At 51.4% G+C, this 17,171-nt stretch overlaps 4 protein-coding genes across 4 annotated transcripts; 3 read left to right on the top strand and 1 right to left on the bottom strand.

Annotated features, from left to right (window-relative positions):
• Nucleotides 1-5,069, top strand: ASPWEDRAFT_49384 (mitotic regulator LTE1; the record flags this gene model as incomplete). The annotated part of the gene is made up of 2 exons (XM_040837274.1): nucleotides 1-293; nucleotides 410-5,069. The coding sequence occupies 2 exons, from the start codon at nucleotides 1-3 to the stop codon at nucleotides 5,067-5,069; spliced, it is 4,953 nt and encodes a 1,650-aa protein (XP_040693050.1).
• Nucleotides 5,070-5,651: 582 nt separating this feature from the next.
• Nucleotides 5,652-9,103, top strand: ASPWEDRAFT_37154 (DIL and Ankyrin domain protein). Its single transcript, XM_040834616.1, has 4 exons — nucleotides 5,652-6,103; nucleotides 6,246-6,682; nucleotides 6,735-7,142; nucleotides 7,201-9,103. The coding sequence occupies exons 1-4, from the start codon at nucleotides 5,905-5,907 to the stop codon at nucleotides 8,737-8,739; spliced, it is 2,583 nt and encodes an 860-aa protein (XP_040693051.1). The 5' UTR covers nucleotides 5,652-5,904; the 3' UTR covers nucleotides 8,740-9,103.
• A 375-nt stretch (nucleotides 9,104-9,478) lies between these two features.
• ASPWEDRAFT_371733 (uncharacterized protein) lies at nucleotides 9,479-11,790 on the top strand. Its single transcript, XM_040834620.1, has 4 exons — nucleotides 9,479-9,495; nucleotides 9,709-10,200; nucleotides 10,264-10,860; nucleotides 10,918-11,790. Exons 2-4 carry the CDS (start codon nucleotides 9,774-9,776, stop codon nucleotides 11,439-11,441), a joined length of 1,548 nt encoding a protein of 515 aa, XP_040693052.1. The 5' UTR covers nucleotides 9,479-9,495; nucleotides 9,709-9,773; the 3' UTR covers nucleotides 11,442-11,790.
• A 1,274-nt stretch (nucleotides 11,791-13,064) lies between these two features.
• Nucleotides 13,065-15,673, bottom strand: ASPWEDRAFT_169229 (putative TBC domain protein; the record flags this gene model as incomplete). The annotated part of the gene is made up of 2 exons (XM_040830415.1): nucleotides 13,065-13,433; nucleotides 13,499-15,673. 2 exons carry the CDS (start codon nucleotides 15,671-15,673, stop codon nucleotides 13,065-13,067), a joined length of 2,544 nt encoding a protein of 847 aa, XP_040693053.1.
• Nucleotides 15,674-17,171: the final 1,498 nt, after the last annotated feature.

The following is a 17,171-nucleotide window of genomic DNA, read 5'->3' on the forward strand; positions in this document are numbered from 1 at the left end:
ATGACCTCGCCCAGCGACTCGGAGACGCAACATGCGACATCGACGAATTTACGACGCGCCCACACGGTGGCTCAGGGAGGAAATATTGCGAGAAGGAATATGGAAACGCGGGCGGCAAGGGAGAGAGCAGTTACCTCGTTACTGCGGGTCAAGGATAGTCACGAGCTGCTTCGGAGACGCTCGCTGACCCGATCCAACACCCGGCGAGCACTGCGTGACACGCTTGCAGGTGTACGAGACGCAAATCATTTTACCGTGGGAAATGTCGGACAGAATGGGAAGATATTCTTGAGGTATGGTTGGTTGATTGGTTGTGCACTGCACTGCAGCTACCCAGGATTGGTCTTAGGAGGAACATTACACAAAGGCCCAGTCAGACCCCCAGCTAACATATCTGGTATCCGGTTAGGCCCATTCGAAATCTGTCTCGAAAAGAAGCCCGCCCTTCCCCGACCTTGGCCTCGTCTTCCGCAAACAAACCTGCAGAGAAACATCTACACCCGCACACACACGCGCATGGTGGAAATGATCCGGCACGGTGGTCAAACTCGCAGCTCTCCGAGCTACGTCCAGGACAGGTCCCTGGGGAAGATGCCGGTGAAGAAGACGACTCTGTCCTCGCGGACTCGTTACCCTCGGAGTACCCCCCGAATCACCGTCAAAGAGCACATTCGTTTTCCACCCTTTCCGAACATCAGTCGGCGTGCGCCGCAAGAAGCCCCGGCGAGTTCCGTATCGTCATTGATCGATCGGAGGATCGACCCAAGTCGGCGGATGGTCTGCATCGCCCGCCGACACTGGAGACTCACATCCCTTCTTACCGACTGGGGACGCCGCAGTTTAACAACGAAGGAAGCGCCGCTCTACACAGCTCTGTCTACACCAGGACCTCCATCTCTGACAATTTCCGGGCGTCGAGATTCTTACGAGAAAACAGTCCTCTTCCCAATGTCTACCTCGACCCATCACAGCCTGATAGACCCTCGTTTGCTGCCTCCATGTTTTCAGGGCCTATTGCTATAGAGATTGGAGGAACACCTGGTATCCCTGAGAATCCGGTTGTGTACGAGTTGAAGGAACCGATTGAGCCATCGGTTTTTGAGGAGCTCATGTCAGACATGGATGGTGGCTCGGTCGTTCGATATATTCCCGGTACCAAGGACATTAGCGCTGCCACTCCCGCGCGTATTGTTGCGCAGATCTCTTCCGAGTCCTTCATGGATTATGAACTGGTGTCGGACTTTTTCCTCACCTTCCGCTGTTATCTCTCCACAAACACCCTCCTTGCTCTTCTACTCGCTCGACTTCAATGGGCCATCAACCGCCTGCAGGACGATGGAAGAATCATCCGTATTCGCACCTTTGCGGCCCTCAGACACTGGATCCTGAATTACTTTGTCGATGACTTTGTTATAAACTATGACCTGCGCTCGCAGTTCTGTGAGACCATTAATGCCATGTATGATGATGTCAAGGCCCGCGAAACAGGTGGATTGAGTGATTTGAAGATCTTGATCGATCTGAAGCGATGCTGGCATGGAAAATGCTCTCTTTATTGGGAATTTTCAGATTTCCATTCTGCATATCAAAATCCGGACAACCCGATTTCCCCTGGCGAGGTTCTAGGTAGTATGGATGGGGACAATCGATCCAGCACAGGGCGTTATCAGAGCGTCGCTCACTCGGATTTGGCTGCAAACACAGGCTATGGAACTCACCGGGCTGATCCCAGTGAGATCGAGCGTCTTCCTCATACAGTGCACCATGATCGAAATGGCTCATCTGCAACAGCAAAAAGCATACCGGCTTCCACGAAGAGTGAGCAGAGTTTCCATGCAACTTCGTGTTCCTTACCCCCCAAGTCACCCAAGCGCCTTTCAATGCCTTTTCCTAAGGGCAAGGCCCCTCATCCGGTTCCTCTCATTCCGGCCAAATATGCTTCTGCCTCGCAAGAGTCCTCTCCTGTATCGCCGGCTCTTTCCAAGCGCCACCCTTTTCATACGCATGCTCACAAGCGCAGTGGAAGCTTTTCTGACTCTGTACGAGATGGTCGAGCTCCCCTCTCCCTGCAGAAGATGGATCAGCTAGGCATTTCTTCCTCACAGGAACTATTAAACCCGGGAAGCTTGATACGGGGTGAATTGTACGCTCCGGCGGAGTCTTATATGACAATGATGGCACCTCCTTCGCCCCCTCTTCCTTCATCTTCGAGTAATGCTGGATCGGATCGTCGAAATACTTCCGACGGGACTTCCAAGCCAACTTCGGCCCATTCTGGGGTAAAAACTATCATTGGGTCTATCCGCAGAGCTCTGAACAGTAGGAGTGGTGGGAGTACATCCCAGCGTACTGGAAATGGATTCCCGGGCCAGTCGTTGCGCGGGAAAACGTCAGCTATGCCTACTAACGTTGCTTTTGGGTCGGACCTTTATCGGGACCGAAAAAACACGGCCATGGCCAGGAGACCGGTTCGACTTGACGTTTTGTGTGATGAAGTTTTGAAGCACTATCGAAATGCCTTTGCTCCTTATGACGGCTCCAAGGGTGATCCGCCCCAGACGGCCAGCACTTTCCGGTTCCAAGCAACCTTGCAGGAACCTGAGAATGCTCCCCGCCAGACACTTGCTCCAGATGGAGGAACTGCAAGAACTGCAAGAAGCGAACTGACCATGGGAAGTGAATCGATTGTCATTGTAGATGACACTGGGTTCGACTTTGCGACAATGACAGGCGGGGCTATGCCAGGTGCAGGCCTTGAACAGGCCCCTACCTTCTTGAATACGGAAGATTCGCCCACGACGCCGAAGCCTTTTTCATTTGGTTTCTCTTCTAAAAACTCGTCTCGCGCGGACGATGAGTATTCCTTGCCGATCTACTACGATGATACTGGATCTGGGGTGCCGAGTCGCTTATCTAAATTCCTACGTCCATCGGGGACCTCCGATTCAAGAAGATCATACTCCGTTGAGAGGGGTTCGGCGTCCCGAAACGGGACACCACCATCGCTTCGTCTTCGCAAATATGCGTCATTCCAGAGTGGAGTTTCGAAGAGCCGCCTTTCGATGGGTAGTGAAGTGCCACCGGCCACTGCCGATTCGAATACTTCCCAACGCAACTCGGAAAAGCCTGTCGGACCAATTCTCCGCAGGCGCCCTGGAGGAGATCTGCGCAAGATGCAGACTGGTGTTGAGCCTAGATCGTACAATAGCTCAGGATCGTTCAGGTCACACGCCTCGTACTACAGCTCGATGGCTGACAGCACAGCATCTGCGCCGGGAGACCAGGCTTCAAGACCTCAGACTAGCCTTGTTCCTCCTAACCCGCGTTTCTCTCTTATCCATACCCATTCTCAGCAAAACATGAGGCGTTCCTTTGAGGCTGCAATCGCGCAATTTGCTCAGATTCCGGATGATGGCGATGGAGGCATTGAATCGACTTTGCTTAAGCTTGAAGGCAAGTGGGACGGCCAGCCAGGCGCTGCTGTGCCAAAAAGGTTACAGCCTTCCGCTTATGGACGGAATGGCACACGCGGCTTCGACCCCAGTAACCCTGCGAGCGGTGGTCTGCTTTCGCGGAGACACCAAACCCTTCTTGGTGACAGTTTGACGTACTCGCAAATCGGCGGACGTTTATTGCCTCAACGGCCCTATTCGGACTCCGTTGCCGAATCAGAGGATTCGTATAGTTCTATTCCACTCCTTGAACGGGGACTGAGCGATGAATCTATGAAGAAGCCTGCGTTGGCCCGGATCACTTCGGTACCCGCTGCGTCTCGTACTCATCTGAACGACATCGCACGCCGAGATACCTCTGACATGGGATCTTCACGCCAGTCATTTGACATTGTGAAAGAAACCGAGAGCCTGAGACGGATTCCGCGAGGCTCCACACTCCCGGTATCTACCCCCAGAGCCTCTCGCGATAGGAAGGGCCGTTTTTCAGGGCTGTCCTCCCAATTGTCGGCCGACGTTGCTGACCGGCGTGAGGTTATCGACCAGAGGCAGTCGATTGGTTCAAGCAGTTTGGCCGAGTCAGCGGTTGAGATCCCGCCTCATCCCCTTGCCCATCCTCCCTCCCCTCCGATGTCTATACAGAACCCTCGCTCTATCACCTCTTGTGCCACCCCTTTGAATCCGGTACTCTTCCAAGCGCAGCCGCCTACACCTGATCCTTCCCCCAGGCGAAATGTCGGACACGAGCATGCTCGATCCATCAACATGCAGCAGGCCTCGGGTGATGTGCTGTCGAAATCAGAGACGGATCGCCAAAACCAGCAGGGTGTCAATGGACCCAGCCCCGATCATGTGCCGTTTATTCTTTCCTGCGAATCGCACGTCCTTGCCCAGCAGCTAACATTGGTGGAGATGGCGGCATTGAGCGAAGTGGACTGGCGTGATCTGGTGGACATGAGATGGAGCAGTGGTTCGCCATCAATGTTGAATTGGGTGCAATTCTTGTCCGAAGAGGATCACCGCGGCATTGATCTGGTCGTGGGGCGATTTAACCTGATGGTGAAGTGGGTATTGTCGGAAATTGTCCTTACTCAAGACATACACGAACGGGCTCGCACGATTTCAAAGTTCATCCATACTGCTGCCCATGCTAAGCGGATCTGCAACTATGCCACCATGCTGCAAATCGCCATTGCTCTGTCTTCGACGGATTGCTCCAGGCTTCAGAAAACATGGACCCTCGTGCCACAGGAAGATCGACGTGTCTTGAAAGACATGGAGTCTTTAATCCAGCCAGTTCGCAACTTCCACGATCTACGTGTTGAGATGGAGACAGCCAATCTGCAGGATGGCTGTATACCCTTTGTTGGTCTCTATGTTCATGATCTGACCTATAATGCACAGAAGCCAGCGCAAATCTCCAACACTGAGGGAGAGCCGCTGGTGAATTTTGAGCGATATCGCACGGCAGCTCGAATTGTTAAGAATCTCCTTCGATTGATTGATGCCAGCACGAAATACAACTTCCAACCTGTCCAAGGCATCATTGAGCGGTGTCTTTGGATCGCATCGCTCTCGGAAGAGCAGATACAGACCAGAAGTAAAATTCTGGATTGAGCATTTGATACCCTGTTTTCTTTTTCTCTTTTTATTTCCTTTTCTTTTTTTCTTTTCCTTGAGTTTTTCATTGGGGTTTTTTTTTTCTTTTGTGTTGTCAGCGAACAAAAGATGAGCATTTTACGCATTTAGGAGCGCATCAGTTTTCTTTTTGGGATACTTATACCCTTGGGATTTGTCTGTATAACCATACGTCATCTGGTGTTTCTTGATGATATTTACTCGACATGAATGGGACGTGTCCGAGTTTTGATTACGACGAAGCCTTTTATGTCCATCCAGTCAACCTGTACTATTATATATATTCTTTTTTTTTGCATTATCATTTGACTTGGATTTATGAGCCTGTTTTGTTACTGTTTGATTATAGCGTTGATCCTTATTAAAGACAGGAGAAATGATTATTGATTAATTATGCCGAGTGAACCTGCACTTCTGCATCATAACCCGTACCATGGCAATTAATTCCGCGATAGATCAGACAGCCATGAGGATAAATTCTCCATCTAGTAAAATAATCAAATATCTGGAACTCCCCGTGTCAGAAAGCGTGGCTAGTGGTGCCCGTCATCCAAAGCTGCATCACTGGCACTCCCGATCTACGTACTGTTTGTTCTAATTCGACGCACTCGCCGCTTTCTCTCCAACTCCAAGTCCTCTGGGAGGCTCTCTCTCTCTCTCTCTCTCTCTTTTCCCCTCTTAAGTTTATTTGCTTTTTCCTTTTACTCCCTCCTCCCCGCTTCCTCCCTCCATGGAGGTATCTCTGTCGAACAACCCTGTCCGCTCTTGAATGTTTTCCTAAATCCAATCCCACACCCACCACCCATCACCTACGATGGATTCCTCAGATACCCGCCGCGGGGCTTCGGGGGAATTCGACCATACCATCACGGCCACCAGCCATGATGAATCGGATCCTGCCGATGTGCAGACGCAGAATAATAAACTTCCGGACGATTTACCCAAGTCGCTCGATGACCGTCGCTCGGTGCCTGTTTTCCCGCAGGAGACGGAGATGTATGATGCCTGGCAGGGTGAGTTTGTCACGTCACGTCACTGGTCCCCACGCCTGGGGCTGTTTTGTTATATTCGCATGATTTTGAAATGGTCCCTTGTTTTGATTGGGTATGTATATTTTTAGACGTCTAATGCTGATAATGTGATGTGTGTGTGCAGGCCAATCCCAATTCCTTACTACCCCCGTCGCCGCAAAACCTCTAAGCTTCAGCCTCGCCCTCGACGACCATTCCCACGATGACGAACATACCCTACAAGCTCAGTACGGGCGCGGCCTGGTCCCAGACGACGACGCCCAGTCCACCACCACCGCGCGGTTGGAGGATAGCGATACCCGGTTGATGGAGATGCTTGCTGCGCAGGCGGCTCACCGGGAAGTCGACTCGTTAGGCGCGGACGAGGACAGCATCGCGACGGACGAAAAACTGAAAGATAGCGAGAAGAAGGAGATTCTACAGAAGAGTCTGAATATGGCTGCGAGTAATGGTGACGTTGATCGCGTGCATAAGATTCTTGGGGGCAAGGCGAAGGAATACGTGGATGTGAATCTGCCTGATGAGGAGGGGACGGTTCCGCTGATTTACGCTAGTTGTTTTGTATGTTGTTTGCTTGAATTCCTGGCGAGGCTGAACTGATTGATGGGATTAGGGACACCAAGATGTTGTTTCGGCACTGCTTGGTGCAGGCGCATTCGTCGACAAGCAAGATCGCAACCAGTGGAGTGCTTTGATGTGGGCCATGACCAATCGACATAAAACGATAGCCAAGATTCTACTGGATCACGGGGCGTCGCCGGATATCAAGTCTTCATCAGGAGGGACGGCGTTTGATTTTGCCCAGCCTGGAAGCGAAATCTCCGAATATCTACATGAGAATGGATATAATATTGGTGGATCCAGTGGAATCGAAGACGACTTTTACGACTCGGGATTTGCGCATGGTCGGTTTGAGGAGGAGATCGCGGAGAATGAGATGAAACGGCGAATGATGATGGAAGAGAGTGCGATCAACCTCGAGGTGGACCTGTCGAGCTTGGGGCTGGATGAGAAGGCCGAGGTGAGTTTGTTGTTTATATGTCTGCGGACGGGTCTTGCTGACTTCATATTTTCTATAGTCACTCGACGAGGACCTCGAGGATGACCAGCAGGAATTTGTATGGGATAAGTGTCTGAACGATCAGATGTTTGTCTTCCAAGACCATGAGCTGGAAAGGATACTGGATATTATCATCACCAACATGACACCGCAACGATCACCTTCCCAGAAACCCGTGCCCGCCAACCTTCTTTTCCTCAGTGCGCGGTACGCACATTACCATGCTAGTCCGGAATTGCTGGCGCAGCTATTAGTGTCGGCTACGGAGAAGATTAATGACGTGGTGGAACGGCATCAGTGGGATATGACGATATTGGCGTTCTGGATGTCGAACGCAACGTTGCTACTACATTACCTGAAGAAAGATGCTGGATTGGTCGAATCTACAATAGAGTTTCAGCTGCATCTGGCGGAACTGATCAATGAGATCTTCATCCTGATTATCCGAGACGCGGAGCGGCGAATGAACAAGGTGCTGGATGGGGCGATGCTGGACCACGAAACGATTCCAGGACTGGAAGACGTCCACTTCCAGAATGAGTGGAAGCTGTTCCGCTCCAAGTCCAAGGCCAAGCCTCCGGAGCCGGCGGAGAAGCGATTCCGTCCGCCCTCACCCCGACGGAGGGCACAGATCTCACCGCGCAACATCACCTCGCTACTGTCGTCGACACTTTTTGTGCTGGATCTCTACGATGTGCACTCGGTGATCACAACGCAAATCCTGTCGCAACTGTTGTACTGGCTGGGAGCGGAGATCTTTAACCGGATCATGACGACAAAACGATACCTGGCGCGGACCAAGGCGATGCAGATCCGCATGAACGTGTCGACTTTGGAGGACTGGGCGCGGACTAACAACCGGCAGCCGGAGCATTATGAGAACGGATCGACGACGAGCACCGGGGAGAGCACAATGGATGCGGCACGGAAACATCTGGCGCCGGTCATTCAGCTGCTGCAGTGGTTGCAATGCTTTTCGTCTCTGGGAGATGACTTTGAGTCGCTTGTGACGACGTTACTACAACTGCAACAATTGACACCAGCGCAGCTCCTTCATGCGGTCAAGTCGTATCGGCCCGAGGTAGGAGAGAAGGGGCTGACGAAGCCGGCGATGAAGTTCCTCCTAGAGCTTCAACGGGATCCAGACCTGATATACCGGGAACAAGCGAAGCTCGAAGCCCAGAAAGGGCAGGCGGAAGCAGGCGGAGAGTCCTCAGTGGGAACGACGGACGCACGACCGGTGACGCCTCGAAAGGATGAGCTCACACCAGGCGAGGATGCGCCACGGACGTCGGATGTATCGCAGGGACGAAGTAGCCTGGCGTCACCGGGGTCGGCTGCAGTATCACCACGACGGATATCACGACTGGACGACCGCAACGGGGCAAATGAAGTGTTTGTCGATCCGTCGCAGACATTGCCGTTCTCGCTACCGACCAGTACCGACATGTTGATCAGTTATGGGGCGGGCTGGGGAGGAACGAACCGGGAACGAGCGCGCAAGTATATTCCCACGGTTCCGCCGGAGGTATTGAGTCGGTTTGATCGGGAAGGGTGAGAGAGAGACAGAGGGGAGATAGAGGGGAGAAAGATACCCTACAGGATGATGTATGATGGACATGTCCACGTATATACATGAATGCAAATAGAGTGTATGATTGTTGATGAATCAGTTGATGTAAAGCATTACGTGGGGGAGAGAATAGGATGCGGAGTAGAAGACAGCAAGTGGATCTCCTGGGGAAGGAAGAGATAAAGATCTGAAGAGGAGCAGCCATGGACATTGCGATGATCTAGATGAAACCTGAAAGATGGACAGGAAGCTTGGCGACGCGCAGCCGTGGGGCATCTACCTTACCTTCATCGATTGTAGTATATTTTATATTGATACTTGGCATACTGGATATGGAGTAAATATGTACCAAATGCTCTTTTAATTGTTAATTGTTAGTTAGTATTCAGCTCATACAGTACGTCAATAATATGCAATATGCTGCAATATCGAACAGAGATAGAACAGACGGACCGACCCGCCTTTCTGGCCAAATCCAGCCCTCCACTGGGTCGTCATCACCGCACGCCAACATACGCAATGGAAATGATCCACTTGCATACGTATTCGTTTGTTTTTCTCTTCTTTCTCTCTTCCTTCATCCTTCTTCTGTCTGTCGGATCCCTCTTTTTCTTATTTATTATTATTTTCAGGCCACGTAAGAACCATACAGAATTCGTTCCTTCTTTCCTTCTACGGCCGGCCTGCCCCACCCGCGTGCCCAATGCAGTTAGCCCCAGCCGTGAACACTGTCCCGTTCTGGTAAGCATCTCTTTCCCGCTCGGCACCTTCCCTTTTTGGGCGATCCGCCCATCTCCCCTCCTTCCTTTTCCTTGCCTTATAATCTTTCCTTTTTCAGTATCTTTTTCTCTCCTTCTTTCTTCCTTCCTTTGTTCTTCTTCTCTTTCTCTTTCGCTCTTTCCCTCTTTCTCCTCGCTCGTTTACATAATCCAGCATGTCCTAACCAATCATTAGATTGACTTCCGTTTCTTTTTTATTTCTGCTACATAGGGAATTGCTTCATATCAGAGCTTGGAGATATGCTCCTCACCCTCAAACCTCCCGCGCAGAACGGCATCAAAGGCCCTCATGAATACTCCATTGTTCGCCAGTCCATTCCAACCCCGCGGTCTTCTCCGCCCTCCGTCCCTGATCCCTCGTCGACTGCTTCCACTCCCACCAACACAGCTCCGCCCTCACGACAGCCCGCTAACCATCACCGCTCCATGGACTCGTCCCGCAGAGGACTGCCTCCGCCCTCGTCGATGACCTTGCCTCCTCCCGATGTTGGTCGGCCCACCATGACCCCCGTGAGCCAGCTGCCTCCGCCTCCGCCGCAATGGCAGAGCCCCGACGACTCGATGCGCCATTGGCTTCAGGCTCGTGCGGAGGAGGATCGGAGGAAACAGGAGGAGGAAAGGACACGCCAGGAGACTCTCCGGTTGGAACAGCGTCGTATTGAACAGGGTATTCTGCGGGATTCCTTACAGGCTGGCGTTCCGCCGCATATGATCCCGCTGATCTTCGCAGGCATCAGTGGTGGCAGTCTGTCTCAGTCGGCCATGGAGATTGCCCAGCAGTTTCTCAACCAGCAGACCCCTGGCCGTGTGCCTGCGCCGCCAATGCCTCAGCGACAGCCTTCCTCGGGCTTGGATATCTCTTCTTCTACCCTGCCTCCACCACCGCCGCCTTCGTCTATGGCCCACCGTCGCTCACACTCTGGTATGGGCGCTGACATGCGGCGGGATCCTCGTGTCGTGTCTTCTCATCCATATGCTGCGCCTCCGCCTCCGCAGCAGGCCTTTGCTGGTCCCGGTGGCCCTTTGCCATCACAGCCGTTGAATATACCCGTGGAATCGTCTCCCACAAAGCCTTCTCTCTCTCGTCCCCCATTAGCTGGTGGCCCGCCAGATCCTAGGGTTCCAGCTTCATCTCGAATCCATCCGGCCGATATGCAAACGCAGCACCCTCCGATCAACCTCAGTAACGCACAATATGCCCCCGGATCGTCCATTCCTCATCCCCCGCAGACAACGTCAATCAAGCAGGACGCGCATTCACGCCAATCATCCTCGTCTATCTTCTTTCATCACTGGGTCCCCCCAGGCCATTCACAACAGCCTGCAGGTAAAATGCACCAGGAGACTGCACCTCCTTCGCAAGCTCCCTCTCATCGTCGTCCAGAGTATCACAACTCCCCTGGTCGAAAACGAAAGGCACAAGGGCCGCACCAGCCACCTCCTCTTCCCTCATCACGAACATCAGATGGCCTTTCAACTTTCTCTCAATCCACCAGACAGAGTTCCCCTGGAGCAGGAGGCCGGAGGGGCCCACACATGCATCGTCGTCAGCAAAGCGATGGCTCGTATGAATCACGAGCCCCAGACCACATGGACTCGGAACACAGCAATGGGCCGAGTCCCATTCATACCGCACCTCCAAGTTCGGTGCTAACACCGGGTGACTCGAGTCCGGAGAAAAGTCAAGATCGTGTGGGTGGAGCATCAGTGCCTGAGTCTCAAGATGTAGAGCCCCCAACACAACAACAACCCCCTTTAAGCTCAGAGACTGCCTACCACTATAATACAAACAACGGAAACAATCGACACTTGACGTCAGGAGCACCTCCAGATGCAGCACCACCTTTGAATGATGGCGATCAACAAGGGACCTCTCCTGGTAGCAGAGAAACACCGAGTTTCGTGTAAAAACGAAAGTCTAGTCTCCCCGCAGGTATGATCTTTGAGGAAATACGCCAGTTTCATACCAGACGAGTTCATGAGGACATCATATCATAAAAGCTTTTGCTATTTTTTCCTGGTTTATTTATTTCGGTCTGGGGCGGCTTTGGTAATCTTTGTTTACATTTACTAGCGAGGCTTTCTTTTCTTGTTTTGTTTCTCTCTACTCTTCGACGGCAGCTCGCCTCGACTGGCTCGTGGTGGGCAATCGACCTTCTGACATTTCGATTTCGGTACTGCTTTGTCCCAAGCAGCAGGCATGCTTGGATGATATGAACGTTGACGTTACTAAAGAGAACATAGACCTAGCTCTGACTGCTTGTGAAATGTTCGGCAGCCTTTTTTTTTTTTTTTTTTTTTTTTTGTGCTCTGAAAAAGGCGGTGTTGGCTACTTGGTGAACCAAGGGCTTCCTTGGACATTACACATTATACACGATCAAGTGAGTACGCTCGATCGTTGGCCCATAGGAAACAATATATCAATATATCGTCTTTCTCAAGAACTATAGAACTATACTTGTAAAAATTCAATAGATAGAGATATCCAAAAACATTTTCAAAGTTCTCAAATAGGACACCACCTTCTACCTGTATTTATTATTACATGACTCTAGCAGATGTGTATGAAAGCAGATAGATAGACTACAACAGACACTGACTGATGAATGAACAGGGGGAGAGGGGATATAAAAACAAAGACAGGGGTACTGACAAGGAACAGCAAAACAAGTAGCAACGGGGTATGGGTATCAATGTCAGTGTCAGTGGTTGTGTCTGGAGAGCGAATTAATTTATATAAAACAGGAGGACAGATAGGAGAAAGAGATATAATGGGTGAGACGAGACGAGACAACAAAGAAAACGCAAACCATGGCTATGGATATAGAGCGTGTATATTGCGCGACAACAGAAATCAGAAAACAAAACGAAAATGAAAGAGGAGAATCAACCGAGGGAAGGACTGTATAGCAAATAAAGGAAAATCCGAGGGTTACCCATAATATTAGGGTAAAAGAGTGACTGAGGAAAGGCTTCTGACGTCAAGCGTAGCGCGGCTTCCATTGCCTTTAGGGCAAAGGAACTGTATGGTGAGGCGCGCATGGTGTGTATTTCATTAAGAGTCTTGATTTTAGACTCGATATTAGGTTGGTGTGGATGGGAAAGAGAGCAGGAGAATGGGGTGATGTATAGGAGAATTAAGAAAAGAGGCCGGGCAAGGCACTATAATGTAATATTCCCCATCCACGAGATGCCTAGGGGCCTTTGTTTTCAAGTACTCCTTGGCGAGAGTTGTGCTGACGTTGACGGACATGTTGGGATCGTGATGTGAGAGCCGTAAGAACAGTCAAATGAAAATGAAGGCGTTCATGAATTAATGAATTAGACTTTTGGGTCATCAAAGATCATCCGGGTGAATCGTCCGTCAATTTCCGTGTTGTCAAGGAACCAGTGTCCGCCGGTTCCTTGCAAAAGAATAAGAGGAAATATTATTAGAAACCGAGTATGGTAGGTAATGAAAATGGGGGTAAAAGAAGATATAAGAATCGCGTGGGCCATCACATCACATTTGGCCAGTGGTGTAGGTAGACACTAGTTCCTTTTTCGCCGGTGGACTTTCCATTCTGCTTTGGCGACACGCATGAATAGTTCCACATCCTTGATCGGAACCCAGCTGGTGAGGACTTTCATTGCGTTCTCAAAATCCGAGTCGAGAATGATGTCTCGCATACCATCGATCAACGCCGCGGAGCTGGCATGGAGGACATCCAGACCCCGGCCAAATGGTCTCGTTGGGGGAACGCCATCCATGCTAGGCTCGGGCGAAGCTACATCTCCTGCATCTCCAAGAAGCATGAACACGTCCCACACCCGAAGCTGTGCCGGGAATGGAATCGAGTAGTTGAATAAAGTCAGGTACCAGCGAGTTCCGTAAGCAGTAGGCGGGACTCCGATCTCGTTCTGTAACGCGTTAAAGTCAGTAAACACAGAAAAGGCGAATGCGCAACAATAATCCGCTAACATACCAGCTTCGCAGCAACCTCTCCCCTTTCTAGCCACTCTCGTTCGAAGTCACTGAGGGCCTCCATAAGGCCAGCAAACCCTGATTGGTAAAGTCTTTCCAGACCCCGTAGCTGCCACAGCCGGACGAGCATGATAAACGCGTTCTCTTCATCGTAGTACGCAAGAAGCGTTGCAGCAAGCGCCGCCATGCCCTGGACGTATCCAGTATCCGGGAAGTACAAGGACATTGCATGAAGCACGCGGAATAGGAGTCTTTGACCGCCCCGATAGCGCCTGCGAAACATGATGTGGCTGGTAATGGTCCGCGGAACGTCGATATCTATTTGCACATCATCCGGCGACGACATGAACTGGAATTCGTTGTAGGCTGAGATGAGATCCTCTTCCGCAGGGCTTTCAGGATCCTTTTTAGCACTCGCCTCAAGAAAGGCGAACCAGGCGGTTGCCCGCCATCGATCCGGAATACCCTTCCACGTGCGCTCAATCAGCTTGGAGCTTTGTGTGTCGAACTCAAACCTCATTCCACCCCCAATCTTGCCCCTTGTCGAAGGACGGGCCATTTTAGTCCACTTGTCTTCACGTTCCCATTCTTTTTTCTTCATGGCGCGTGTCATTGGACCATCTACTCCAGCATTGACCATGTTGGTTGGAAGTGTCAGCATATCGGCAGCCTCGTCCTTGAACTTGCGATCCCTATTGTGAGGGAGGTGATTGGCAGCTTGGCGGAACCGAGAGGTCGACCGGCGTAGAATCGCACTGTGGGTGCTCTGCGACGAAGACGGGCGAGCCACCGCGGGCTCGGAAAGCTTTCGTGTAGGAGATCGGCCCGCAAAGGAGCGATTACTTGACGATGTCGGTCGAACTGAGTGTTTCCGCCGTGGTGACTCGGATGCAAGGAGAAGACTCGTAGAAACCCGTTGTATCGGATTAGGCTCCATGCCATCGGAGGAATTTGTAGTAGGGCGACGGATGAAACCATATCTATCGACATCCCCTGCCCCAACATTCTGCCAATACTCAATCCCACCTGCTAGCTCATTGGCTTCTCTTTTGAAAGATTGACTGTCAACGACTGATGACGAAATGCTCCTGGTTTCAGCCCCACCCGCACCTGGACCAGAGATAGCTGATGTATTAGTGCTCGTGGGTACTGGTACTGGCTCTTCCCACAACACGCCATTTTCCAAAGCAATAGACCTTGCTACTTCCGAATCCGTCACGTTCTCTTCTCCTTTCTCATACATGAGCCTAACGCGCCGCGACAGCATATCCTCGTCCGCAGAGATTGCCCTACTTGGGATACTGGTTGTTCTAACACGGAGCGATGTCGGTGGGTTTGGCCTCCTTGTTGCTGTGACGCAAGCGCCTGGATCGGTATGCTCCGTTGAGGCGCTAGGTGGTGGCGTTGTAACCTTTTGTTCCTCCTCTTGTGCTTGTTCTGGTTTTTGTTGTGGTTGGTTCCCTTCGTCTCCTTTTTCGTGTTGGTTCTTCTCTGGCGGTGACGATGGTGGGGATGGTGGGGGCGGTTGTTGTTTTTGTTGCTCTTGTTGAGATTGTGGTGGTGATTGTGGTGGTTGCTGTGGCTGTGGCTGTTGTTTTTGCTGTTCTTGCTGGTTTTCGTCCTTGATCAGACTTCCACGCTTGGAGAACCTCATGGATTGATCCCCAAGGCCATCGAGAGATGCCGTTGGGATACTAAGAGGGATCCCACTAAATCTTGAATCTAGCTGAGGCACTGGTGGAGGAGACTCTGCTTTTCTTTCAAACTCCATGGACCTTTTGCTCCGTAGACCGCCCCATCGCTCCGACCACCGCGAACCAGGACGAGAACCGGGACGAGAGCTTGGACGGGAACTGGGGTCGTTGACAACAATACTAGGGATGCTGCGCAGCGATTGTAGGCTCACAAGCCCCGGGTGGTCACCTTCCGACCGTGATCTACCTTCCTGGGCCATAGGGGTAGACGGAGCCAGTCGCGACGCATGCTGATAGGATAGCGGCGAAGGAACTCGAGAACCGTTGGACGAAGCGCTCGTGCTAATCGACCTGCTCTCTAGATAGAGAGGGGGGTTGCCGGCGGGGCCAGATAACGAGCTGGACCTGATCGTGGAAGGGGCTGCCATAGGGAGGGTTTCCTCGTAGCGAATGGCGTGGATGGTTGGGCCAGATTCCGACATGATGACAACCAGACAATGCAGAACTATTATCTTAGCATGGCTTGTATTCCCAACCGATTCCTCACAGCCTTCCCTTCTATATATCTGTCCTTTTTTGCGGCGAACGACTCGAAGGAAAAGAGGCGGGCGACGACAGCGCAGCGGGGGGGAGGGGAGGAACAAGAATGAATGTCGGGGGCGGGCGAGCGATGTCGTAGCGGAAGAACACGTAGGAGGGCGATAGAGGTTAAGAGGCGAGACCAAAGGAACGTGGTAATGACAATGGCAAAAGAAACCTTGCGCAGAAGGGCATCACTATTCCCCCAAATGGTGAAGCGAAGTTGAAACAAAAATGGGAGACGATCGAACGGGGGGGGGGAAGTCGACTAAACCGCGGCTTCTGTTTAGCGGGTTGAATCCAGGGAGAAAATGTGAGAGGGAGTGGCTAAGCAGACACGAGGCATTGATCAGCGACAGTCGACGGCCATCTATCAATCAATGCGTCGAGAAATGATGGCTCCGATTGAGGGACGCGGGAAAGACAGGGAGAGATAGAGATAGAGATAGATAGAATGGAGGAGGGAGGGAGGCAGAACGATGGAGATGGAGATGAGATGAATAATGATGGATCCTCTTCCCCCTCGCCCTAGCACATGGCCTGATGGGAAAGCAGGGATCGCAAAGGGGGCTGCGGAAACACTTTAGTTAATTTCCAGGTGGATTATTGACGCCGTCCCACCGCGGGCTCTTGGGCCGCGCAGCAGTGGAGCTTTTTTGGGCAATTTTCTTATTCTTCTCGGGGCGTTGGACCTGATTTCCTCCACTTGATGGAGTTGCGTTTCTATTTTTGCCGGTCGCTTCTGTCTTGCAGGGCTGAGTGGATTACTGCTACTTACTAGCAGATATCTGTTATGTGTTGCAGCTGAAAAGCCTCATGGATGGACCGTTTGGGCGGTGATCAGCCCTGTCGACTCACCCTCAAGCATTTCTCACCATCGCTAGTCTCCCTGTCTAAAGGTCGGACCGCCTGCAACTTAAAATTAAAAGAACCCCATCGTCAGAAAAGGTTAATTAATTAATTCCCATCAACGGTGGTGGTCTCGCCCTCAGGCCTTCATTTCACCATCCATGGCCACGCGATATCTCAAATGCCTCCTTGCATCCATCACATCTACACTGTTCAGACTTCATTCTACCCGGCATAAGTAAGCATGGGAACCAGAATCCAGCAGATTAAAGAATCCGATCATCCATGCCATTATCTACATCGAACGTAGATACATGCAAGGAGAGGCTGTTTTGATTTTTTTGAGTTTGATTTTGATCCATATCAACATGATTCCCCTAAAATGTACACACACACGCTTAAAACTCCATAGGCCATATGCCAGCCAGCCATTGATGCAAACAAAACAGGGCACAGGCAAAAAAGAAATGAGACCATCCAGCTGCGCCAAAAGGATATCAATCAGATTTGAGAAATCGAAAAAGAGGGAGTCGGTGCCGGTTGAGCGCAACT

Source organism: Aspergillus wentii, assembly GCF_001890725.1.
Source record: "Aspergillus wentii DTO 134E9 unplaced genomic scaffold ASPWEscaffold_2, whole genome shotgun sequence".
Taxonomy (NCBI): domain Eukaryota; kingdom Fungi; phylum Ascomycota; class Eurotiomycetes; order Eurotiales; family Aspergillaceae; genus Aspergillus; species Aspergillus wentii.